The 26685-nt window shown below is 36.0% G+C and overlaps 2 protein-coding genes across 2 annotated transcripts; both read left to right on the top strand.

Moving 5' to 3' along the window:
• Window positions 1-1957: 1957 nt before the first annotated feature.
• Window positions 1958-5519, top strand: LOC117325712 (toll-like receptor 4). Its single transcript, XM_033882134.1, has one exon. The coding sequence runs from the start codon at window positions 2125-2127 to the stop codon at window positions 3448-3450; it is 1326 nt and encodes a 441-aa protein (XP_033738025.1). The 5' UTR covers window positions 1958-2124; the 3' UTR covers window positions 3451-5519.
• Window positions 5520-20013: 14494 nt separating this feature from the next.
• On the top strand, window positions 20014-25889 carry LOC117325711 (toll-like receptor 3). Its single transcript, XM_033882133.1, is given in 3 exon segments — window positions 20014-20624; window positions 22153-23588; window positions 23590-25889. Coding segments are annotated over 3 exon segments (2487 nt in total). The 5' UTR covers window positions 20014-20566; the 3' UTR covers window positions 24583-25889.
• Window positions 25890-26685: the final 796 nt, after the last annotated feature.

Raw genomic sequence — 26685 nt, 5'->3', positions numbered from 1 at the left:
TTACACACACACACACAAACACACACACACACATACACACACGCACTAACACACAACCTCATACACATACTTGCATTTAATAGTCTACTTGCTATATTGACTTATATATAATTCACTTAGAAAAAAAAAAGAAAAAAAAGGAAAGGGTAAAGCAGAGAGAGATAGAGGGAGGCCATGGGATGATGAATTCATTCTTATCCGAATTAAAGTGTACAGGTGTTATTGTCAGCACATAGTCAGGATTAGATTTCAAGATTTTCCGATTTTATCTATTCGTTCATAAATTTTAATCTAAAAGTGTTATTTTTGCTATTTGAAATATATTTTTGCACAGAATAATGACTTTGTATAGTTTTTACTAAAGTATTGATATTCAGAGAACTATGCAGGCATCGTGTTATGTAAATGTAGTGTTTAATTATCAAAATTATTTCATTATCAACTCGAACACTTGTGCTATTGTAACTAGTAATTCCAAACAGAAAGGATTGTTTATTGATAGAAAATGGAATAAACAATGCATCAAAAAGTGATTCTAGTGTCTGTAGGAGTTTTTGAACTTCTTGGCATTCCGATCGAACATGACTGACTGATTCTCTTTCAAAGTTGCATAGGTTGCATAAGGGACTGATAACTAGTCTTGCCTTAAATAGTTTTGAATTGGTAGTTAAAATGTTATGAGTAATCCTGTATTGCAGCCATTGAAGCTTAGTATTTTTTGTTACCTGGAATGGTAATTTGTAAATATTGTCCCAATCTTTACGAGTTAGTTCAAATTCTGTTTCCCTTTTAATAATGGATTTTTTTCATTCATCTTTTTTTATGGAGTACACTTAAATAAAAATGTTGTTGACCTAGGATTACAGTGTATTTTTTGTATGTATGAATGGTTTTTTTTTTGTTTTTTGGTTTTTTTTGTTTTTTTTTTGTTTGCTTGTTTTGTTTTGTTTCTTTTTTTCATGTAAATTTAAAGCAATAAAATTAAAAATAAGATAAGTATTTATTCATTGCTGTTTTAGATGCGTTTCCCGACTGCTGCCATGTCACAATTGTACCAGGAGAGAGTCACGTGACGTGTTCAGGATGTCGTCTGCTTGTTGTACCCCAAGATTTACCGACCGACACAACTGTGATGAATTTGTGTGACAACAATCTAAATATTCTACATCGAGACTCATTTCCAAAGCTACCACAATTAAAAGTGTTATATCTTCAAAGAAACCAGCTAGTTAGTATCTCGTCCGGAACATTCGATAACCTTCGGAATATTGAGTATCTTGATCTCTCGGTCAACAAACTTGATCACCTCTCAATGGATTCCACCATTTTCCAATTTCTGAAAAAACTAAAAACATTAAAAATTCAAGGAAACAATTTCCATTTGAATAAAATCTATCCCGAGTTTGTTTTGTCGACCATATCTAACATTGAAATTCTTTTTATGGATATTTTCGAAGGATTTTTCTTTGGTGATGCATTTTTAAACCTAACTCGGCTACAAAAATTATATCTTTCTTCTTCGAGAAAAGATAGCGTGTCTTTGTTTAATACGTCATTCCATGGTCTCCAGCGATCGAACATTACAGAACTACACATAACCGCATTTATTCGAAACATAGAGAACAACTTTCTTTCTCCATTTGACAATCTTACGACCTTAAGTCTAAACAATTATGGTTTCGCCTTGACTATCCGTGATGCTCTTCGGGCACTGTACGGAATACAAGGAAGAGTGCTGGATTCACTATCGATAATTGGATTTCGAGAAAAATATACCGAAGGTGTGAATCTGTTAGAGTCAGACATGCTTTACCTCAGAACTATATGTGTTAAAATCATTACCCTGGAGAATGATGCAATAAGATTAATCAGTTTTGGTGTTTTGAAGACTTGGAGTAGTAGGATATGCCTTGAGGTATTAGACCTTTCTTTTAATCAGGTTTATTTTCCACAATTTCTTACTCTTTTGGCACTTTTTCCAGCATTAACTCATCTCGATTTTCTTATGCGACTGAACCGTCAGTCGGTAAACGAAGTATTTTAGCTGCCAGAGAAAGGATACTATTTTCCCCCAGACATCTGATTTACCTCAATGTGTCACATACTGGTTATATCTCAGGATCAATGATTAACGTTACAATTGCTAAAGATAACAATCTTCAAGTGGTTGATGCAAGTCATTCATACAAATCTCCATCCTGTTCTTATGGACTGATAAAGGGCCTTGTCCATTTGGTGGAGCTCGACATGTCCGATATCGACTGTTCAAATCCAAATCCTCGTATGTTGGCTGAGTGTCCGAATCTATCGCGACTCACTGCTAGGCAATGTAATCTCGGAAAAGTCCTTGCCACAAATAGTTCACTGTTCAAAGGATTGTATAACCTTTCTTTCGTAGACGTTTCCTTAAATAACCTCAATAGTCTCAAGAATAACTTGTTTGAGGATCAGAAATATTCTCTTAAATATTTAGTTCTGGCTGGAAACAACATGGATCAAATTCCTTATCAAATGTTAAAGGATCTTGCTGTCCTAGAGAGGATTGATCTGAGTAATAATGCTATTTCAACATTAAAGAAATCAGAATATCACGTATTGGATGAATTGAATTCTAAATCAGGCAATTTCCAAATTGTGCTGTCTGGGAATCCATTAGTGTGCGGCTGCAAATATTTGGACTTCATTTCGTGGATAGAAACAACACAGCTCATATACAAGAAGCACGACCTATTGTGTTTAAATCCAGAGGGCAGCTACATGAAGATTGATGAATTCCTAAAATCTTTTGATGAATTCAAAGACAGCTGTGTTTCTCAGTTTTGGTTAATCACGTCAGCTATTCTGACATTGATCTTCTTTGTGTTTGGTGTCCTAACCCGAGAGGCATGGCGACGCAGTGTGTGGTTACGACTCATGTGCCGACAACCTTTAGAACATTCGACATTTACAAATGACATTTATATATGTTATTGTAATGAAGATTCTAAATGGATAAAAAACACATTCGCACCCTGGTTAGATGAGAACGGTATTGAATTTTGTTGTGAGGATAAAAGCTTCCCACCTGGCCTTGACATCGCGGACAACATTATGAATGCCATAGATTGTTCACGTAAAACTGTATTTGTTGTTAGCTGTAATTTTTTGAAACATGTATACACAACGTTCACTTTGAGATTAACCAACGAATATTCATATCGCGATGGTCGAGAGAACATGAACCTGATTATTTTGTTAGACGACATAAAAAGGAGCGAATTCCCAAAGCTCGTACGAAAGAACTGGGATGTAATACGTCCCTTACGTTGGCCTAACGAAAGCAATACTACAGCTTATGGAAAATTAACCAACGCCAAGGACTTGTTTTGGAAAAGACTCTTAAAACGTATCCGACGAGGAAATGGTCAATTGTCACCACAAGTCGCCGAGTCAACCTTTATTAGTCTATAGACAGAAACTAACTTCAGCAATGATTTTAAATATCCGTCACAGTAAAAGTAAAATGCGTTCAAGTTTGGACCAGATTGGGATGAGACGTTTTCATCCTTTTATCAAGCTGAATGGGAATAATGGAAATCGCCTCTAGAATTTCTAAAAGACTTGTAAGATATCTCGCATGGTCGTTACCAAGTTCTCCATGCGAATACCAAAGATCTTTTCTGGTGTCCCAGAAAAAGCTATCGCAGCTATCGTATACTAATAACTCGGACATTTCACACATGTCAGGTTTCATAATGGACAAATCAAAATTATCACCAATCAAGTGGCAAACAATACCCAGATTGGAATTGTGTGGTGCTTTTCTGGCAAGCAACTGAGAAATCGTTTCTGAGCATCTCAGGATTTCCCTCGGCAAAATAAAGTACTTAACTGATAACGAGGTTGTTCTTGGTTACATCAACAACACATGTCAGCAATAGAGTGGATCGCATACTTAGGATCTCTTTACCACAGCAATGGAATTGTGTTCCGACTAATTTAAATCCCGCTGATAGCGGTACACAAACTACAGTAAGGACCATGAAAGACAGCGTATGGCTACTGGGTCCGAAATGGTTACGTGCAAGTCCAGTTCTTTGCACCGAGGACATTTTTCTCTTGTTGGTCAAGAGGAGGACAAGGAGACCAGGCCTGAGGTTATTGTGCAAAAGACGTCGGTGGCATCTTCTATCACACTTGGTTATCATCGATATTCTTGCTTGTAGAATTTTATGGAGGCAATATCATTCTTGAAACATGATGTTAAATCTTTCAACGGCCCTCACGGAACGTGAGTGCTCCAAGTTCAGACATCTTCCGTTGCATTGCGACAGAAAAGTCATAATTATCAAAGATGTACAGCGAGAAAGTTTTCGGAAGAAGTAGCATGCTGATCTCAAGGGAGACAACTCATAGATAAAAGTTCGATCCTACCTTTGTCGCCATTCATTGACAACAACGGCATAATGCAAATTAGAGGCAGAATGAACAAGATGAAAGGGATTGAAAACAATCCAATAATCTTTCCGGAAAGACAACACGTGTCTACTCTGGCCCTCCGTTCACTTCTATAGGTGTTGACACCTTCGGTCCATGGCAAATCATCCACTTGTAAGACCAGAGGAGGCGCAACTGAAAGCAAAGGAAGGAAAATCCTGTGTACTTGCCTAACATCGGCATCAGTTCACATAGAGATGGTTCAAGAGATGAGCAATTCTCCATTCATTAACGCTAAATGTCGTTTCATTTCGTTGCGAGGACCAGTGGAATTGATCAGGTCTGACAGAGGGTACGAATTTCATTGGAGCAATAGACGATGTGTAGGAATCAACACCATCAACGGTCCAATCCGCGAATTCCTCTGCGCTTCTGGCAAAACCTGGATTTTCAACTTCCACATTCTTCTCACATGGGATAAGTGTGGGAACGCATGTAGGATATTTGATGATATTATGTTGGAATCGAAAACTAAAGTACTCAACAATGAAACCTTTCCCAGTCCTTCCATAATCCTGACTGGGAAGGTAGACTATTTATCTTTTGTTGAGTAGTCTCTGGACGAGAAAGACATCCATCATGCGCATTAAAAGTACTAGCCGAAATATTTTAAGACGTTGGAAGGATGACGTTCAGTCGTGTTACAATTGGCATTCCGATCAACCCAATCTGAAATTGGGTGATGTTGTTCTACTCCGGGACCAGGATTCTCGTAACAACACTTGGCTGTCGGGCATCATCATGGACATAGTTGACAGTGAAGACAAAAACGTGCGCAAAATGAGTGTTAAAGTGAAATGTTAATGAAAAATGACAAACCTATAATATATTGACGCTCCGTCAATAAAACGGTTTTCCTCCGTAACTGATATATGGTGTTAAAATGATAAGCATGTAATCTGGTAACAGTAGATGTGTAGTGACATCAGATAGATACAAGACGGGGAGTATGATGGCTCAGTTTGAAGTTTTTTACTTTTCACTTTTAAGAGTTGTATCTGTTTTTATACATGATGAATATAAAAACATACAAATATACTTCATTCACTGTTGTTTTTATGAATTTACACATGTACACTGGATTATAAAAAGAGAGTTATAAATACTAACCTTGATATGATTTTACCTGGTGATATAAAATGATTACCTGACAGCCTTAAAGTCACAAAAAAAAAACCAATTGTTTTACTAATAAAGTAACAATCTCTCCTTTCCACTGCCTGATCCATTTTAGTTTGTTATATACCGACAAGCTTGTTTTTCAACAAAAAGCTTTCTAGGAAAAGATTATAAAACTCTTTCATACCAGGGTTGATATGTTGTAAGCCTCGTATTGAAGGAGGTACTCAAGGATGTTCTTTTAAGTCCTACTATTCTCCGACTATTACTACTACTAGGGCCGTTTATTCAAGGACTGGTCTCATTTGGTTAGTTTATATCGACGAGGTTGTACTCTAAAGTTAACAAGACAAGCAGCTTTTGCAAAATGGACAAAATCTGTTAGGATTAGGGTTAGGGTGAAAGAGTCTGCCATTGCCATGGCTGCCATTCACGATTGTGGCTTTAAATTGATTGAGCATCTGCCTTATTATAACCTGATCTCGCTCCATCAGACTTCCATCTATTTCCAAAACTGAAAACAGCTATTTCAGGTGCCCTAACCCTAACATGCAGTGGATGACTTTCTGAACAGCAAAGAAAAGGAATTCTATAAAAGTGACACTGAGGCCCTTAAACACACTGGAAAAAGGGTATAGATACTGAAATACATTTTGTTGAAAAATAATATGTCCAGCAAAATTCAAGTCCTTCAATGTGAGCCAATCAGCAATCGTATGTGTATGTAGGATAGGGATAATCCACCTAAGGGGGTCACAAAATGTGGTGAAACCCGAGGCTTGCCGAGGGTTTTACCACATTTTGTGATCCCGAGAGGGGAATATTCCTATCCTATATACACACATAATGAAAGAGTCGTTTTCTCTCATATCACAGCCAAATTTCTGGCAAATCTGTCCCTCAACCATCCATTTTCTTCATTTATAATAATCCAGAAATCTAAACGCGATTTCTGTACGATGGTCATCAAATTACTGATTCAAAATCATCTTAAATGAAAAAGAAATAAAAAAAATGTGTAAAGTTTCCATGTCATGCCGCCTTTCTTTTAATATGTAAATCATACGTAGAACATACTGAGGTTCTCTTCGTGTAATCTTGTAAGTAATTAACACACAATGGCAAGTATACTCTGCAACCTGGCCATTTGAAAATTGATATCGCTTTATTTCTTATGGAGTCCATTAGCAATCTCCTTGTCAAAACTCTATACTATTTCTATCCTCCATGACAGGATGCTCTTTGTCTGCATGGAGATGTGCTATTGGACTACATTAGTCTAGTTTAAAGTTAACCTACAGACTTAGCAACGATACATACTCATATCACGATCTTATTTATCTAAACTTTACACTTTTGCCTATTTTTTTTACCCTTTTCATTTTTCTACATATTCATAAAAACCTTAACAATATTGCTACAGTACTGATTCTAATTCTACTCCTGTCTGGTGATATACATACAAACCCAGGACCAGCGGCTAGCTCATCCTCATCTAATACATCTGACACTGAATCGTTTTCTCACCCTGACAATTCACTTCATATAATGCATTTGAATATACGCAGTGTTAGAAATAAAATTGATTTCCTTGATAGCTTTACTGATGACATTAATATCTTGTGTTTAACAGAGACACATTTAGATCCTTCAGTCCCTGATTCTGACCTTTCACTTGCAAACTTCACAACCATATTCAGAAAAGATAGGAACGCTTTTGGTGGTGGAATAATGATCTACACAACTAATGAAGTGCTACCCAAACGCAGATTTGACCTTGAAGCCCAAAATGATGAAATAATGTGGATTGAATTTCAAATTGACAATAATAAATATCTCCTTTGTGTACTTTACAAACCCCCCTGGCAACATTCAAATTCAGGCATCTGGACAAGACTTAAACACTCCCTTGATCTAGCTTTTAATTACACTCCACATGTTCTACTGACAGGCGATACTAACACTGATCTACTACTAGGTAATAACAACGATCTTAGCATACTTACCCAACTATATAATCTAACTAACATTGTCACCAGCCCAACACGGGTAACTAATACAAGTCAATCCCTAATCGACCCATTTTTCACTAGTGACTCTATCAGAACCGATCTATCCATGGTTATACCTGTTTTAGAAACCATAAGTGATCATAGAGCAGTTCTTGTCTCTATATCATCCCCTTTGCTCAAACAAAATTCTTTTAAGCGAAAAATTTGGCTTTTTAACAGAGCAGATATTCTGAACCTTAAAACTGAAGTTGCTCACGTAAACTGGAATAACCTTTTTTCCAATGTTGAAAATGTAAGTGAAAAAACTGATATCTTTACTAATACCCTTACTAGAATTTTGGAAAAGCATATTCCTAAAAAAACTATTACTGTGAATAAAAATGACAAGCCATGGATGAACGGAGATCTACGAAAGGCAATAAAGCGTAGAAACAGACTAAGGAAACACTTTATAAGAGTTAAGTCACCACAATCTGAAATTAAATTCAAACGTGCAAGAAACAAAGTAAGTAACATGCTCAAACACGCTAAGGCTCTTTTCTACGAGAATATTGATGGACAAATAAATGATAAGTCAGCTAACCCTAGAACTTATTGGAAACTAATGCGCATGCTGCTGAAAGGTAATACAATCTCTGATCTTCCTCCTTTGCTAAATCCAACAACTAACTGCCTTACTTCAGACAACTTTGAAAAATCAAATATTCTTAACAACTTTTTTCAATCTGTTTCTAACCTGGACAACCCCGATGATGATACACCATACTTTGAAACCCAGACTGACACATCCCTTTCCGAAATAATTATAACTGAACAAGAAGTGTCTGATACTATCAATACTCTAGATACTAACAAAGCCGCTGGTCCCGACGGTATTAGCCATAAGATGTTAAAAATACTTACCCCGGAAATAGTTGCGCCGCTTACTCTTATATTCAACGAATCTCTTCGTACTTCTGTATTTCCCGAATCATGGAAGCTTGCCTATGTCACTCCCATTTTCAAAAAAGGTGAACCTGAACTTGCTAATAACTATAGACCCATCTCACTTCTTAGCTGTCTTGGAAAACTATTTGAACGCATTGTCCACAAGCACATCTACAACTATCTTTTTAGTAATGAACTTATCTATAACTTACAGTCTGGCTTCCTACCTAACCACTCTACTACTCACCAACTAATCGAATTATATCACAACATACTTCTTGCCCTGGAGAATCATGAATATACTGCTATTGTTTTTTGTGACTTTTCTAAAGCTTTCGACAGAGTTTGGCATAAGGGTCTCTTAATAAAACTAGAAAAATATGGGATAAAAGACAAACTTCTGGATTGGATAAAAAATTACTTAACAAACAGGCGTCAATCAGTTGTACTGCAAAATTCTATTTCTTCACAATTATCCATAAAAGCTGGAGTTCCTCAGGGATCAGTATTAGGGCCACTTCTCTTCCTGGTTTATATTAATGATATCTCCAACACACTACTTTCTGTTACAAGACTATTTGCCGACGACACCGCACTAACACACTCTTCCAAAAATTTACTCGATGTTGAACAGGTAATAAACTTTGACATGGAACAAATGAATCTCTGGTCGAAAAAATGGTTAATGACTTTCAATCCCACTAAAACGGAAATAATCATGATTTCTAATACCGCAATTCCTTCTAACCCTAAATTTCTTTTCGATAACACGCCGATCCCTATTGTAACCAGTCACAAACATCTAGGTGTAGTCCTTAACAGTGGCGGTACATGGAATACCCATATCGAAGACAATATAAACAGAACCATAAAATACATAGCAACTTTACGAAAATTAAAATACATTTTAAAAAGGAAAAATTTAGAAAAAATATACCTTGTTTTTATTAGACCACTTTTTGAGTATGCCTCTGAAGTATGGGACAACTGTAATGCCACTTTAACTAACAAACTTGAGAATATGCAGTTCGAAGCTGGTCGAATCATAACCGGTTTACCTATCTTTACTAAAAAAGAGTTTATATATAGTGAACTAGGGTGGCAGTCATTAGCTGATAGACGGAAAAATAGAAAATTGTGTATGTTTTATAATATTCGTAATGATAACTCTCCTTCTTTCCTAAAGTCCCTACTCCCACACACAGTGTCTAACTATACTAACTACAACCTAAGAAACAGAGATGACTATCAAAATCCTTACTATAGACTGCAAATTACAAAATCATCTTTTATCCCAAACACAACTAATTCTTGGAACAACCTACCAACTGAAGCAAAATCATCGCAATCCATCAGACAATTTAAGACCTTTCTAACTCACCAAGATACTAATCCACCACAAATTCAACAATTCCTTGAATATGGTTCAAGAAAAGCCAATATTTTACATTGTCAATTACGTAATCGCTGTAGTCCTTTAAAGCACGACCTTCATAAAGCCCATCTTTCAGAAAACGCTATCTGTGACTGTGGACACTATTGCGAAAATTCTTCCCACTTCTTCCTACACTGTAAAAACCATGAACAGTCCCGAAACAAAATGATTGATTCCTTGAACTGGTATAACAGAATCACCGTAGAACATCTTTTGTCTGGGGACCCAAATCTAGACACTAACCATAATATTCTTATCTGTAGGTCTGTACAAACGTTTATTCTAGATTCCAAAAGATTCAACATATAGTATCTACTTGCTTGTTTCTACTAATAAGATATCTACCATTTGTATCAAAAGCCGGGTTGTTAGTGCTATTCTTATGTTTCTTCCTTTCTTTTTTCTCCTTACTGTTTTCTCCCTTTTCAATTTTTTTTTTTTTTCAATAAATCTAAACCTCTTTTTCGAACACCATAAGTATATCATAAGTATCCTAAAGTATCATTTAAATCATATTACTTTATCATGAAATTACATATATAGACTGCATCGTGTTTCAGTGGTCCTGCCGGCGAAGTAAGGTTAAGTAATTAGGTATTCCATGGAGTGATCAAAGATGGACAACGTCAGACTGGAGAAAGCTTCTAAGCACAGGATGTGACGAACTCTTAGAAAGTAGAAGGATCGGAGTGTATGAACAGTAGTGTTTTACTTGCGCCGTCAGGGCCACTGAAACCTCTTGCATGTATAAACGATAAACATTATATCATACTTGGTGTTCACAATCTATTTCGCTGCTTTACATTTTCCAACCTTTTGTTTAAAAAAAAAAAAAAAGTTTAATAATTATGTCACGTGAAACATTGTATATACACATTTGTTACGGAAAGGACGTTGGTAAGTTGCATAACTTTTGTCCAATCCATTTGCCATTATGCAATAAAATTGATTTAAACTAAAACACAATGGCACATATACACATTTAAGTGTGAAAAAAACTTTTACGCATAACACACATACAATGGTTGTAAATATATACAATGTTAATCAATTTTTATATATATATTTTGATGTACAGAACTTAAACATAAAACTTGAATACGTCGGCACACATACACGTTTTGGTTTAAAGAAATTTTACATTGATATAATACAATGGCACACATATACTACTAAATATCTTGTTCGTACAACATTATATCTTGTACGTACTACTTAGTATCCTGTACGTTCAACTTATATCTTGTACGCACTACTTACTATCTTGTACGTAAAACTCATTATCTTGTTCGTTGAAGGTAATTTTCCGTACAATAGGTCTGAGTCAAAAGAAAATATTGAAATACCGTGGGACATTGTGTTGAGTTAAAAGCTTTCGTTTTGATATAAAAAAATGAAAATAAAACATCTTTTGAAATAATTTGGAGATATTCCCTGCGATAAATATATATCTTCCGGTCACCTTTTCCAAGGCAGTGGCAGACATTTTAGTTGAAATTTGCTTGGATACGAGAATTGGGATATGTGCCTAAAAAAGCGCGCGTGCACGAGAGACCGACTATCATTATATCAATGTCAGCGCAACTCGATACATCGCTACACTATAAAAACGTAAGGAAACATACGCTTGCCATTTTTTGTTTTCTTCTGAATAACATAGACTATGGACACCGAATTTGAAGAGGTAAATATAATAAATGGGAGTAAACATTTTCAAGAAATAATTAAAAATTCACTTACACATTATATATACATGAACGTTCTCTATATGAATAGTTAGCCAAGTGCACATAGAAACAAAATCGTGTCAACACATTTACAAGAATGCAAACCTTATCTTGGTTTATACATGGATGGAATACATTTCTGTGTTATAGGCTATTACATTTCAAATCAATTGAAGTAGTAAAATATCCCGTCAACGCACAATAGATCTGACATGTAATATTACGTGCGAGTATATGTCATTCGTAACACCTCGCTCAGCTTCTGAATAGAAATCAACATATCCATGTGAAATACAGAGGAAAGAAATGTGTGTAATGCAAATTACTGTATTTCAGTTGTTTTGCCATTTATTTTATTTTGTACATAATTCAATGTTCAATGTTAGAATGTAAACCGGTTTGACCGGTATCGTGCTTTTATAGGCACTGGTCCCTAGTCTCGTATCCAAACAGACTTCAACTAAAATATATGCCACTTCCTAAGAAACGGTGATCGGAAGATATCTATTTATCACAGCGAACATCTCGAAACCATTTTTTATTTTTTTTAAAAGCAATTCACGGACATCTTGCCATTTTCACTGAGAAAGCTATATTTGAATCTAACAGGAGTTAGCTGCCCTTGAACCAAGGTGGAGGGCTAGTTTTGAGCTCCGTTGATATTCACGTTTTTGTTGAGTTTCCATTGGAATTCCACAACATAGTGATCCTCTATATTGTGAAGGAACATTCTTGAACGTTTGTGCATAACAAATTTCCAAGAGATACGAGACTTAATACTTTTTTTTCAAAATTTTGAGATGGCTTCCCAAGCAGTAAACAACAACAATGGCGGTCTCACACAGGCAGTGTCGTACGCAGATAAAGTCCGAGGAGATATTTCACCACGTACAACAAAACCAGTATTCCTAAAGGAGATTGACCTTTTTGGAACAACAAAACCACCTAGAGCATCATGGTTATACCACGTTGAACTCTATCAATGTATTGCTGACGTGGTACCACCAGAGTGTATCGCAGGCTTACAACGGGTGAACAGCCTATGGCGGGTTTACCTGGATAATGAAGACTTTCGGGACAAGTTGGTAACTACAGGGATATCGGTGAGGGGTAAGTCACTACCCATATATAATAGAAACCCAGGACATCCCATTCAGGAGCACACCATGTTGGTTAGAGTAAAAAACATTCCACTCTCCGCAGATGACCTCCAAATCAAACGAGCACTTACGCTATATGGGTGTGAAGTCGTATCCTTATATCGTGAAAGGCTAAGGGTAAATGGAAGATTGACGAATTGTGAAACCGGCGATAGACTCGTAACAGTCAAGAAAATAGAGTCACCATTACCATCTCTGATGGAGATCGGTAAATATCGTGCTGTCATCAAACATAAAGGACAGATAAACGAAAACATCACAAAAACTGTCTGGCAAAAGGCCATATGGCTAAAGAATGTACAGCAAAAAAGGTTTGTCTTGAATGTGGCAAATCTGGTCGAGTTAAATATCAGTGTCCTGAAATATGGGGAGTGAACAATCAGCAAGAAGACGAGGTCCTCCGATCTGCTGATTCTAGTGACGATACTGATGAATCATCCACGGAGAGTACCCACAGCACCTCCAATTCACCAAAGTCATCATCTGTCATTCGCTTATCTCAGCAGATTGAGCAACCCCGGTCAACTCGTGATGAATCGAAGGCACCATCAGAGGAAGCAATTACAAAAGAAGATTCTGTAAAACCTAAGAAACCTAAAAAGCTAAGAAGAAAAGTAAATCCAGTGAGGAGATCAAGTCACAAGGTAAACAGGGGATTTTGGACAAATTTCTGGCTACTCCATCATCCAGAAAATCCTCTTCTGTAGGAACTGATATCCGTGACCCAATTTCCCCACTGGAAGAACAGCAAAATAAATTCAAAAAGACAAAGTGATACTAAAAAAAACCCACGACAATAAATTTCTGCATTTGCGATATATCTAAGAAGGATTCGTCGTATCCGAGTAAACCGTAACTCTACTAATGCATATCCTAGACTCGGATTTTCCGAATTCCTTTCATATCAGGATACATACTGAAATACATTTTGTTGAAAAATATTACAATATGTCCAGCAAAATTCAAGTCCTTCAATGTGAGCCTCACAACTTATCAATCAGCAATCGTATGTGTATGTAGGATAGGGATATTCCACCTAAGGGGTCACAAAATGTGGTGAAACCCGAGGCTTGACAAGGGTTTTACCACATTTTGTGATCCCGAGAGGGGAATATCCCTATCCTATATACATGTACACACATAATGAAAGAGTCGTTTTCTCTCATATCACAGCCAAATTTCTGGCAAATCTGTCCCTCAACCATCCATTTTCTTCATTTATAATAATCCAGAAATCTAAACGCGATTTCTGTACGATGGTCATCAAATTACTGATTCAAAATCATCTTAAAATGAAAAAGAAATTAAAAAAAAGGGTAAAGTTTCCATGTCATGCAGCCTTTCTTTTAAATCATACGTAGAACATACTGAGGTTCTCTCCGTGTAATCTTGTAAGTAATTAACACACAATGGCACATATACACATTTAAGCGTGAAAAAAACTTTCACGCATAACACACATACAATGGTTGTAAATATATACAATGTTAATCATTTTTTTTATATACATATTTTGATGTACAGAACTTAAACATAAAACTTGAATACGTCGGCACACATACACGTTTTGGTTTAAAGAAATTTTACATACAATATACATACAATGGCACACATATACTAATAAGTATCTTGTTCGTACAACATTATATCTTGTACGTACTACTTAGTATCCTGTACGTTCAACTTATATCTTGTACGCACTACTTACTATCTTGTACGTAAAACTCATTATCTTGTTCGTTGAAGGTAATTTTCCGTACAATAGGTCTGAGTCAAAAGAAAATATTGAAATACCTTGGGACATTGTGTTGAGTTAAAAGCTTTCGTTTTGATATAAAAAAAAAATGAAAAAAAAAAATCTTTTGAAATAATTTGGAGATATTCCCTGCGATAAATATATATCTTCCGGTCACCGTTTCCAAGGCAGTGGCAGACATTTTAGTTGAAATTTGCTTGGATTCGAGACTTGGGACCAGTGCCTATAAAAGCGCGCGTGCACGTGTGACCGACTATCAATATATCAATGTCAGCGCAACGCGATACATCGCTACACTATAAAACGTAACGAAACATACGCTTGCCATTTTTTGTTTTCTTTTGAATAACATAGACCTTGGACACCGACTTTGAAGAGGTAAATATAATAAATGGGAGTAAACATTTTCAAAAAATAATTAAAAATTCACTTACACATTATATATACATGAACGTTCTCTATATGAATAGTTAGCCAAGTGCACATAGAAACAAAATCGTGTCAACACATTTACAAGAATGCAAACCTTACCTTGGTTTATACATGGATGGAATACATTTCTGTGTTATAGGCTATTACATTTCAAATCAATTGAAGTAGTAAAATATCCCGTCAACGCACAATAGATCTAACATGTAATATTACGTTCGAGTATATGTCATTCGTAACACCTCGCTCAGCTTCCGAATAGAAATCAACATGTCCATGTGAAATACAGAGGAAAGAAATGTGTGTAATGCAAATAACTGTATTTCAGTTGTTTTGCCTTTTATTTTATTTTGTACATAATTCAATGTTCAATGTTAGAATGTAAACCGGTTTGACCGGTATCGTGCTTTTATAGGCACTGGTCCCTAGTCTCGTACCAAACAGACTTCAACTAAAATGTCTGCCACTTCCTTAGAAACGGTGATCGGAAGATATCTATTTATCACAGCGAACATCTCGAAACCATTTTTTATTTTTTTAAAAAGCAATTCACGGACATCTTGCCATTTTCACTGAGAAAGCTATATTGGAATCTAACCAGTTCCACGCAATAAATTTCTGCATTTGCGATATATCTAAGAAGGATTCGTCGTATCCGAGTAAATCGTAACTCTACTAATGCATATCCTAGACTCAGAGGGTGTAAGTTGTATAAATAGTTTCGGGTTTTCCGAATTCCTTTCATATCAGGATCAAACAACCATAACCGCAGTTAAACTGAAAGACTTCTCTTTTTTTGGAAAAAACAACAGATTTTAACATGTTTTTGTGAAAGTGTTGAAAGCTATTAACACATCACTTTAAATTGTACTAGGGTGCTGATATTTGGTTAAAGAGTCCATCTGGAGTTACACTGATCCTTCGTTGAGTGAAACTGAAAAAAAAAATGTGAAAATGCTCACATTAGACAAAACGGTTCCACATTTTTCAAGGGAGACAACTCTCATTATGATAATTATAAAAAAAACCTGAAGAAATAGGTCCAAAAACAATTATTTAATATATTTATTCAATATATAACACCATAACTTGTCTCCTAAATGTCTGTCAATAAAAAAATGCATATATATAAATTGGTATGGTTTTGAAAATTGCATTAATACACAATCTGATCAAGTAAACAATATAAATAGTATTAATGCAATTTGCGAAACCATACAAATTAATATATTTTAATTATTTATTGATAAACATTTGTGAGACGAGCTATATTGTTCTCCAACAGCTCTATATAATGAAAGGAAAAATAAACACAACAAGCAATTGCCCGGTTCACTGCGAGAAATAAAATATGTTTTTACAATGATGTTGTAAAAAAAAGAAAAGGAACCATCGTGTCGCCTATGATTATCTCCCCTCGTCAAATTCAACGTTGATCCAAGGGCACTCTGTCAAAATGAATAGCGTTGGTACCAATATTGTACATGCCCAAATAAGCTACCTTGATTTAATGGACTGTTTGATTGATCAGGGTATTGGCTCACTACATTTGTATACGGTTCCTTTTCTCACCCAGCGTAAACTTCACCTGAGCGAAGTTGATTGAAGGCCTAGGCATATGCATACATTATCCTTATGTCCAACTCATCCTTAAATGTCCTATGGGAGAAGTCAGGGTTATATGGAGGCTAGTCTAGAGTTGGGGGCATTGTTGGCTATGGGATAATCTCGCCTCGTGTGGCCGGGCGTTGTCCTGCTGAAAAGTCAGTTGACATTGCTGTGCTAGAGGAACCAATTCGTTTTAACATTGACTAGTGGATCAATTCGCTTTAACCTTGACTAGTGGACCAATCTGTTTTAACAGTGACTAGTGGACCAATTTGCTTTAACAGTGACTAGTGGACCAATTAGCTTTAACAGTGAATAGTGGACCAATTCGCTTTAACAGTGACTAGTTGACTAGTGGACCAATCCGCTTTAACAGTGACTAGTGGACCAATTTGCTTTAACAGTGACTAGTGGAATCTTAATATCATATATCATCCTTCCCTAAACCATAAATGATCCTCCACAAACGATCAGTCTCGACCAAAAATGTATTCAGATGCGATTTATAGAATGTGTCTTCAACCATTTCATTCGTATGGCGCACCAGAAGCCCTCTTTTTTGGAATAAATACAAATTGATATAAAAGAAAATATACTCCTCCTCATCATCATCATCCTCCCCTTCTTCATAGTAGCATTCACTACGCCAGTGCCCTTTTTGCCTTATCAGTAATATTCTATAAAAGAGGTATAGCGCAAATTGACCTGTTTCGACCTAACGGTGACCGTTTTCAAAATAAAAAAATAAATGTTAAAAACTGAGTTTTTGAATACAAACCCTAATTCTATAACATATAAATATTCTTATTTGCGAAAAATATGTTTATTCATTACAATGGATATTTCATTAAATGGCCGTAAATTTGCATCATCGGGCTATTTGCAACTTTCGAGGGGGGTTTTCCCGCATTCATATCATTTTTTGACATCAGCGCATCAGAAGACCAACTTTTACAATGTCTAATTTGATTCTATGTACCAAAAGACAACTAAAATCCTATTCTTAAAAGTGGTCCTCCGATGCGCTGGTATCGAAAAATTGAAAAAACGTAGATGATAAAATATTTTAATTTAGCATTAACTAGACTGATTATATCTGATAACATAAACATAACATTCCCATAAGTCCGCATAGCTCATATGGTAGAACCATCGCTCAGCAATTCTAATGTTTGGAGTTCGAATCACCAAGATGTATCTTTTTCATATTTTATGTTTCCTAATAACATTTCATTTTTCTTGATTGTATTTTAAAGATATTTGCAACATTAAATGCATATCTAATATAAACTATTTAGTATAAAGATAAAAAATTTGAGGTAGAAAATTTTCACTTGGATAAAAAAAAGTAAAATCTTAACCGATTTACCCGTATCATTCAAAGTAAAATGTAAATGAACTGCAGCGTCAACAACAGGCATACACGTATGGGTAGTATAAATTTCATATTTAACATGTCAATTTTACTTTATTTCATATGGTATTGATTGACTACATACAATGTAATCCGTTCAGAACGTACAACGCCAATGAACCATGGCGATCTATTTTGGTAGTGTGGGAATCACTGGGGTCACGTGATATTTTACCTGTAATTTAGCCCAGGCTATCGCTGTACGTGGCCTAGGTCAGGATAAGCGAAACCGACCATACCTCTTTGCTTTTGACCTCTTGTAACACACATGTGTGTGTCTGAGGAATCAATGGAATCTGAAAGCTTTGTCACCAATCTCTCATGGGTTATTGCGTAAGTCTTTGCATGAGAGTGACTGCTCCGTAACAACCCTTCAACCTAGCTGACTTTGAAATCATCACATCGGATTAGTTTGACCATTTCTGCTCTGCGCTGAAACAATACTTTCCGACATTCTATTCTGTAATTACTTGCATTAATAACATAATGATTGTTTCAGAGGTTTAGCTGTCCGTGGGCACCGTTCAGTATAATACCCCATGTTCCATACCATGTTCCTAAAACGCGCTCGCACGGCCACATTCTTCCAATGGAATTATTAACAGCAGCAGCAGCAGCAGTAGTAGTACTTGGTTGTTGTTGTCGTCGTCGTTATTGTTGTTATTGCTGTTGTTATTGGTTTGTTAATATGACTAAATACGAGATATATATATATACGAGTATTATATGCCGACAATGACAAGTGTGGTGTAGGATCATTCTAATGCAGGTATGTAAATGTAGACTACGAAAATTGTAGTCACGCACGGCTGAACATCATCTTTGGGACGGTCTGAACAACGCAAACTCTCTGTAACAAATAAAACTCCCACTAACAGCACAAACTCTCGGTAACAACACAAACTTCCTGTAACAACACAAACTCCCAGTAACAACACAAACTCCCAGACACAACATCAACTCCCACTAACAACACAAACTCCCACTAACAACACAAACTCCCACTAACAAAACAATCTCCCAGTAACAACACAATCTCCCAGTAACAACACAATCTCCTAGTAACAACACAAAATCCCACTAACAACACGATCTCCAACAAACTCCCACTAACAACACAATCTCCAACAAACTCCCAGTAACAACACAAACTCCCAGTAACAGCACAAACTCCCAGTAACAGCACAAACTCCCACTAACAGCACAAACTCCCACTAACAACACAAACTCTCAGTAACAACACAATCTCACAGTAACAACACAATCTCCAACAAACTCCCACTAACAACACAAACTCCCATTAACAAAACAAACTCCCAATAACAACACAAACTCACACTAACAACACAATCTCCCACTAACAACACAATCTCCAACAAACTCCCACTAACAACACAATCTCCAACAAACTCCCACTAACAACACAAACTCTCAGTAACAACACAAACTCCCACTAACAACACAAACTCCCAGTAACAACACAAACTCCCACTAACAACACAAACTCCCAGTAACAACACAATCTCCAACAAACTCCCACTAACAACACAATCTCCAACAAACTCCCACTAACAACACAAGCTCCCAGTAACAGCACAAACTCCCACTAACAACACAAACTCTCGGTAACAACACAAACTCCCAGTAACAACACAAGCTCCCAGTAACAGCACAAACTCCCACTAACAACACAATCTCCAACAAACTCCCAGTAACAACACAAGTTCCCAGTAACAGCACAAACTCCCACTAACAACACAAACTCTCAGTAACACAAACTCCCAGTAACAGCACAAACTCCCACTAACAACACAAACTCTCAGTAACAACACTATATCCCACTAACAACACAATCTCCCAGTAACAACACAATCTCCAACTAACAACACAATCTCCCAGTAACAACACAATCTCCCAGTAACAACACAATCTCCCAGTAACAACACAAACTCCCAATGACAGAACAAACTCCTAGTAACAAAACAAACTCCCAGTAACAAAACAAAAACTCACAGTACCTAAACAAACTCCCATTGAACAATATCCCTGACCAAATATATAAGAAGTCAATGTAAATTGTTTTAGGTGTCATTCCACATCTCAATACTCATGCTGACGAATCTATACAAACCAGGACAGAAATAATCTGAATCACATAATCTAATGCAGTCATGCATTATGATGATAGGTACGACGGGAAAATCACTTCCTCTTTCTCACCTAGTCAGTTTATTTTCAAAGATGTCAGGAAGACATTTATATAAATATCTTTTCTACACCAAATATGTAATAAAAAAAAACATGGAATATGCAACAGACCGAACACAGTCAATAATTCATTTCTAAATTAACATGTGAAAAATTGTTAGGATGTTGATACTCATTACTCCGTTCTTGTGATAAGCTTTAACATGCTCTCAATCTTAAGTACACGTCTTTTTTCGGTTGGCTATATATTTCCCTTTTATACTGACTACTTCCTGAATTGAAATCACAACGCAAGATGGATAACAACGGATGTATATACATACTTTGTGTTCTCTGGGCATTTCGATATTCAGGTAGGTGAAAACTATGGCGATGACGAGTCAGACTAGGCACAAAGCCTGCCAGGCGGTATCTCAATTATATCCCTCAGATTTGCTCAAATGTCACCTCTGTGCATCCAGAAAAAAAAGTCGATTTGGCGCAGCATTATAAGCTGCGGGTATTTCTGGCTAGGCAATTGGGTGCCGTAGATTGTGTTACTATATTTAGAACTAGCTTCAGCCCGGGAGCATTTACTTCTAACCTTTCTGAGTTTGAATTTCCTCAGGAAGGTAATCGCCAGTTATTTCTACATTGTCCCTCGAGTCATTACTTCACATCATCACCATATTTTGGAAAGCGGTTTTGGAAGCTTGGTATAAAACTATCATTGCAAGTAATATATACAAAACAAATATCCTTGAAAATCCAATATGGTCTAATAGTGAAATAAAGATTGATAGGAAAGTTATATATAATAAGTCTTGGTTTAAAAAGGGGGTACAATTTGTTTATGACATTGTTAAAAATGCTTAATCTATATATAGTTTTGAAGAATTTCGAGAAAAATATAATATCCATACTAATTTCCTAAAGTACCAAAGTCTGAAGAATGCTGTAAATCAATATATTAAGAAAAATGAGCAAATATTCCATTCAGAAAAAAACGTTATATTACCTAACATACCTATAAACCTTAAATTAATACTAAGAAACAAAAAGGGAGCTCAAGAAATATATAAGATATTAAGTAGAAATGAAATGGAACCAAGTATTCAATATAAATGAAGAAACATGGAAAAAAATATATGTATCTCCCTTCAATACCACTACAAACTCAAAACTACAATGGCTACAATACAGAATAAATAACAGATTATTAATTACAAATTAATTTTTATTCAAAATTGGAAAATCAATTAATAACCTCTGCTCTTTCTGCAAAAACCAACCTGACACAATAACACACATTTTATGGGACTGTGATAATGTATCTAATCTGATAGGAAACCTTAGAATGAATATTATACAAAAAAAACCTGAGTTTAAGATTTCATAAACAGGAATTCTTATTTGGTAAGCACATAAATAAATACATCAAATTAAACTTAGATAACTTGATATTACTGATTATAAAGCAATACATTTACAAAAATAAATGTTTAGGATTAGAACTACATCTGAATAGTCTGAAAAACCATATTAAATAAAAGCACATAAAATCCTTATTTTGAAAAGTGAAGACAAAAATAAAGAACAGATAAACACACAAATATTACAATGGTTAAAAATTCTAACAAACTCCTCGAAAAACAACACTGTAATACGATAAATTCTGTTTCCCTTTTACTAATGGATTTTTTTCATTCATCTTTTTTATGAACTCCTCAGTACACTTAAATAAAAATATTGCTGACCTAGGATTATACCGTGTATTTTTTGTATGTATGAATGGTTGTTTTTTTGGTTTTTTTGTTTGTTTGTTTGTTTGCTTCTTTTGTTTTGTTTCTTTTTTTCATGTAAATTAAAAAAAAAAAAAGTATTTATTCATTGCTGTTTTAGATGCGTTTCCCGACTGCTGCCATGTCACAATTGTACCAGGAGAGAGTCACGTGACGTGTTCAGGATGTCGTCTGCTTGTTGTACCCCAAGATTTACCGACCGACACAACTGTGATGAATTTGTGTGACAACAATCTAAATATTCTACATCAAGGCTCATTTCCAAAGCTACCACAATTAAAAGTGTTACATCTTCAAAGAAACCAGCTAGTTAGTATCTCGTCCGGAACATTCGATAACCTTCGGAATATTGAGTATCTTGATCTCTCGGTCAACAAACTTGATCAACTCTCAATGGATTCTACCATTTTCCAATTTCTGAAAAAACTAAAAACATTAAAAATTCAAGGAAACAATTTCCATTTGAATAAAGTCTATCCCGAGTTGGTTTTGTCGACCATATCTAACATTGAAATTCTTTTTATGGATATTTTCGAAGGATTTTTCTTTGGTGATGCATTTTTAAACCTAACTCGGCTACAAAAATTATATCTTTCTTCTACGAGAAAAGATGGCGTGTCTTTGTTTAATACGTCATTCCATGGTCTCCAGCGATCGAACATTACAGAACTACACATAACCGCATTTATCCGAAACATAGAGAACAACTTTCTTTCTCCATTTGACAATCTTACGACCTTAAGTCTAAACAATTATGGTTTGGCCTTGACTATCCGTGATGCTCTTCGGGCACTGTACGGAATACAAGGAAGAGTGATGGATTCACTAGCAATAATTGGATTTCGACAAAAATTTACCGAAGGTGTGGATCTGTTAGAGTCAGACATGCTCTACCTCAGAACTATATGTGTTAAAAGCATAACCCTGGAGAATGATGCAATAGGAGCATTAAGTTTTGGTTTTGTGAAGACTTGGAGTAGTAGGATATGCCTTGAGGTATTAGACCTTTCTTCTAATCAGGTTTATTTTCCACAATTTATTTCTCTTTTGGCACTTTTTCCAGCATTAACTCATCTCGATCTTTCTTATGCGACTGAACCGTCAGTCGGTAAACGAAGTACTTTAGCTGCCAGAGAAACGACACTATTTCTCCCCAGACATCTGATTTACCTCAATTTGTCACATACTGGTTTCTCAGGATCATTGATTAACGTTACAATTGCTGAAGCTAACAATCTTCAAGTGGTTGATGTAAGTCATTCATACAAATCTCCATCGTGTTCTTATGGACTGATAAAGGGCCTTGTCCATTTGGTGGAGCTCGACATGTCCGATATCGACTGTTCAAATCCAAATCCTCGTATGTTGGCTGAGTGTCCGAATCTATCGCGACTCACTGCTAGGCAATGTAATCTCGGAAAAGTCCTTGCCACAAATAGTTCACTGTTCAAAGGATTGTATAACCTTTCTTTCGTAGACATTTCTTTAAATAACCTCAATAGTCTCAAGAATAACTTGTTTGAGGATCAGAAAGTATTCTCTTAAATATTTAGTTCTGGCTGGAAACAACATGGATCAAATTCCTTATCAAATGCTAAAGGATCTTGCTGTCCTAGAGAGGATTGATCTGAGTAATAATGCTATTTCAACATTAAAGAAATCAGAATATCACGTATTGGATGAATTGAATTCTAAATCAGGCAATTTCCAAATTGTGCTGTCTGGGAATCCATTAGTGTGCGGCTGCAAATATTTGGACTTCATTTCGTGGATAGAAACAACACAGCTTATATACAAGAAGCACGACCTTGTGTGTTTAAATCCAGAGGGCAGATACATGAAGATAGGTGAATTCCTAAAATCTTTTGATGAATTCAAAGACAGCTGTGTTTCTCAGTTTTGGTTAATCACATCCGCTATTCTGACATTGATCTTCTTTGTGTTTGGTGTCCTAACCCGAGAGGCATGGCGACGCAGTGTGTGGTTACGACTCGTGTGCCGTCAACCTTTAGAACATACGACATTTACAAATGACATTTATATATGTTATTGTAATGAAGATTATAAATGGATAAAAAACATATTCGCACCCTGGTTAGATGAGAACGGTATTGAATTTTGTTGTGAGGATAAAAGCTTCACACCTGGCCGTGACATCGCGGACAACATTATGAATGCCATAGATTGTTCACGTAAAACTGTATTTGTTGTTAGCTGTAATTTTTTGAAACATGTATACACAACGTTCACTTTGAGATTAACCAACGAATATTCATATCGCGATGGTCGAGAGAACATGAACCTGATTATTTTGTTAGACGACATAAAAAGGAGCGAATTCCCAAAGCTCGTACGAAAGAACTGGGATGCAATACGTCCCTTACGTTGGCCTAACGAAAGCAATACTACAGCTTATGGAAAATTAACCAACGCCAAGGACTTGTTTTGGAAAAGACTCTTAAAACGTATCCGACGAGGAAATGGTCAATTGTCACCACAAGTCGCCGAGTCAACCTTTATTAGTCTATAGACAGAAACTAACTTCAGCAATGATTTTAAATATCCGTCACAGTAAAAGTAAAATGCGTTCAAGTTTGGAACAGATTGAGATGAGACGTTTTCATCCTTTTATCAAGCTGAATGGGAATAATGGAAATCGTTCACTTCTGTAGGTGTAGACACCTTCGGTCCATCGCAAATCGTCAACTTGTACAAACGATGGGAAATCCTGTGTACTTGCCTAACATCGGCATCAGTTCACATAGAGATGGTTCAAGAGATGGGCAATTCTCCATTCATTAACGCTAAATGGCGTTTCATTTCGTTGCGAGGACCAGTGGAATTGATCAGGTCTGACAGAGGGTACGAATTGGAGCAATAGACGATGTGTGTGAATCAACGCCATCAACGGTCCAATCCGCGAATTCCTCTGCGCCTCTGGCAAAACCTGGATTTTCAACTTCCACATTCTTCTCACATGGGATAAGTGTGGGAACGCATGTAGGATATTTGATAATATTATGTTGAAACTAAAGTACTCAACAATGAAACCTTTCCCAGTCCTTCCATAATCCTGACTGGGAAGGACTGACTATTTATCTATTGTTGAGAAGTCTCTGGACGAGAAAGACATCCATTGTGCGCATTGAAAGTACAAGCCGAAATGTTTGAAGACGTTGGAAGGATTACGTTCAGTCGTGTTACAATTGGCATTCCGATCAACCCAATCTGAAATTGGATGATGTTGTTCTACTTCGAGACAAGGATTCTCGTAAGAACAATTGGCTGCAGGGCATCATCATGGACATAGTTGACAGTAATGACAAAAACGTAGGCAAAATGAGTGTTAAAGTGAAATATTAATGAAAGATTGAAAACCTGTAATATAGTTACGCTCCGTCAACAAAACGGTTTTCCTCTGTAACTGATATATGGTGTTAAAATGATAAGCATGTAATCTGGTAACAGTAGAGGTGTAGTGACATCAGATAGATACAAGACGGGGAGTACGATGGCTCAGTTTAGAGTTTTTTAGTTTTTACTTTTAATAGGTTTATCTGTTTTTATACATGCTGAATATAATTACATACAAATATACTTCATTCACTGTTTTTTTATGAATATTATTTCACAATGTGTTTTGAGCCTCAGTAATGTAGTTTTCTGTTTATTAATGATTCATTAACTGATTATACAAAATGTGACTGCTTAGGATGAGAGCTTTAAATACTAACCTTGACATGATTATAACTGGTGATATAAATGTTAACATGATTACCTTATAGCCTCAATGTCACAAAAGACAATTGTTTTATAATAAATTGTCTCCCCTTTCCAGTGCCTGATCCGTTTTAGTTTGTTATACATGTATACCGACCAGCCCGTTTTTAAACAAAAAGCTTACTAGGAAAAGATTAAAGAACTCTTTATACCAGGATTGATTAATATGTTGTGAGCCTCTTATTGTAGGAGTTACTCAAGGTTGTTCTTTTAAAGTTTTACTATTCTAAGACTATTACTACTACTTCTACTACGGCCTTGTATTAAAGACTAGTCTCATTTGGTTTATATCGACGAGGTAGCATTCTAAAAGAAACAAAACAAGAAGTTTTTGTAAAATGGACAAAATCTGTTAGGGTTGGGGTTATGGTGAAAGAGTCTGCCATTGCCATGGCTGCCATTCAGGATTGTGGCTTTTAATTGATTGAGCATCAGTCTTATTCACCTGATCTTGGTCCATCAGACTTATATCTATTTCCAAAACTGAAAACAGCACAGGCACCCTAACCCTAACATGCATTGGATTACTTTCTGAACAGCCAAGAAAAGGAGTTCTATAAAAGTGGCTTCGAGGCCCTTAAACACAACTGGCAAAAGTGTATAGATACTGAAAGAGATTATGTTGAAAAATAATACAATATGTCTGGAAAAATTCAAGTGACTGACAACTTATCAATCAGCCCTCGTGTGTGTATGTAGGATAGGCATATTCCACCCAAGGGGTCACAGAACTTGGTGAAAAACAAGGCTTGCCGAGGTTTTTACCACATTTTATGATCCCAAGTCTTTATCTCTCATAACACTACTCTGTTGAATCTGTCCCTCAGCCGTCCATTTTCTTCATTTCATTTTT

The sequence above is a fragment of the Pecten maximus genome, chromosome 4 (genome assembly GCF_902652985.1).
Source record: "Pecten maximus chromosome 4, xPecMax1.1, whole genome shotgun sequence".
NCBI classification, from domain to species: domain Eukaryota; kingdom Metazoa; phylum Mollusca; class Bivalvia; order Pectinida; family Pectinidae; genus Pecten; species Pecten maximus.
The sequence above is the reverse complement of the archived record's forward strand: the minus strand, read 5'-3'. Positions and strand labels throughout refer to the sequence as shown.

Bases quoted from the DNA above. Each gene is read 5' to 3' on its own strand.
- LOC117325712 (XM_033882134.1), top strand. From the start codon at position 2,125: ATGATTAACGTTACAATTGCTAAAGATAACAATCTTCAAGTGGTTGAT.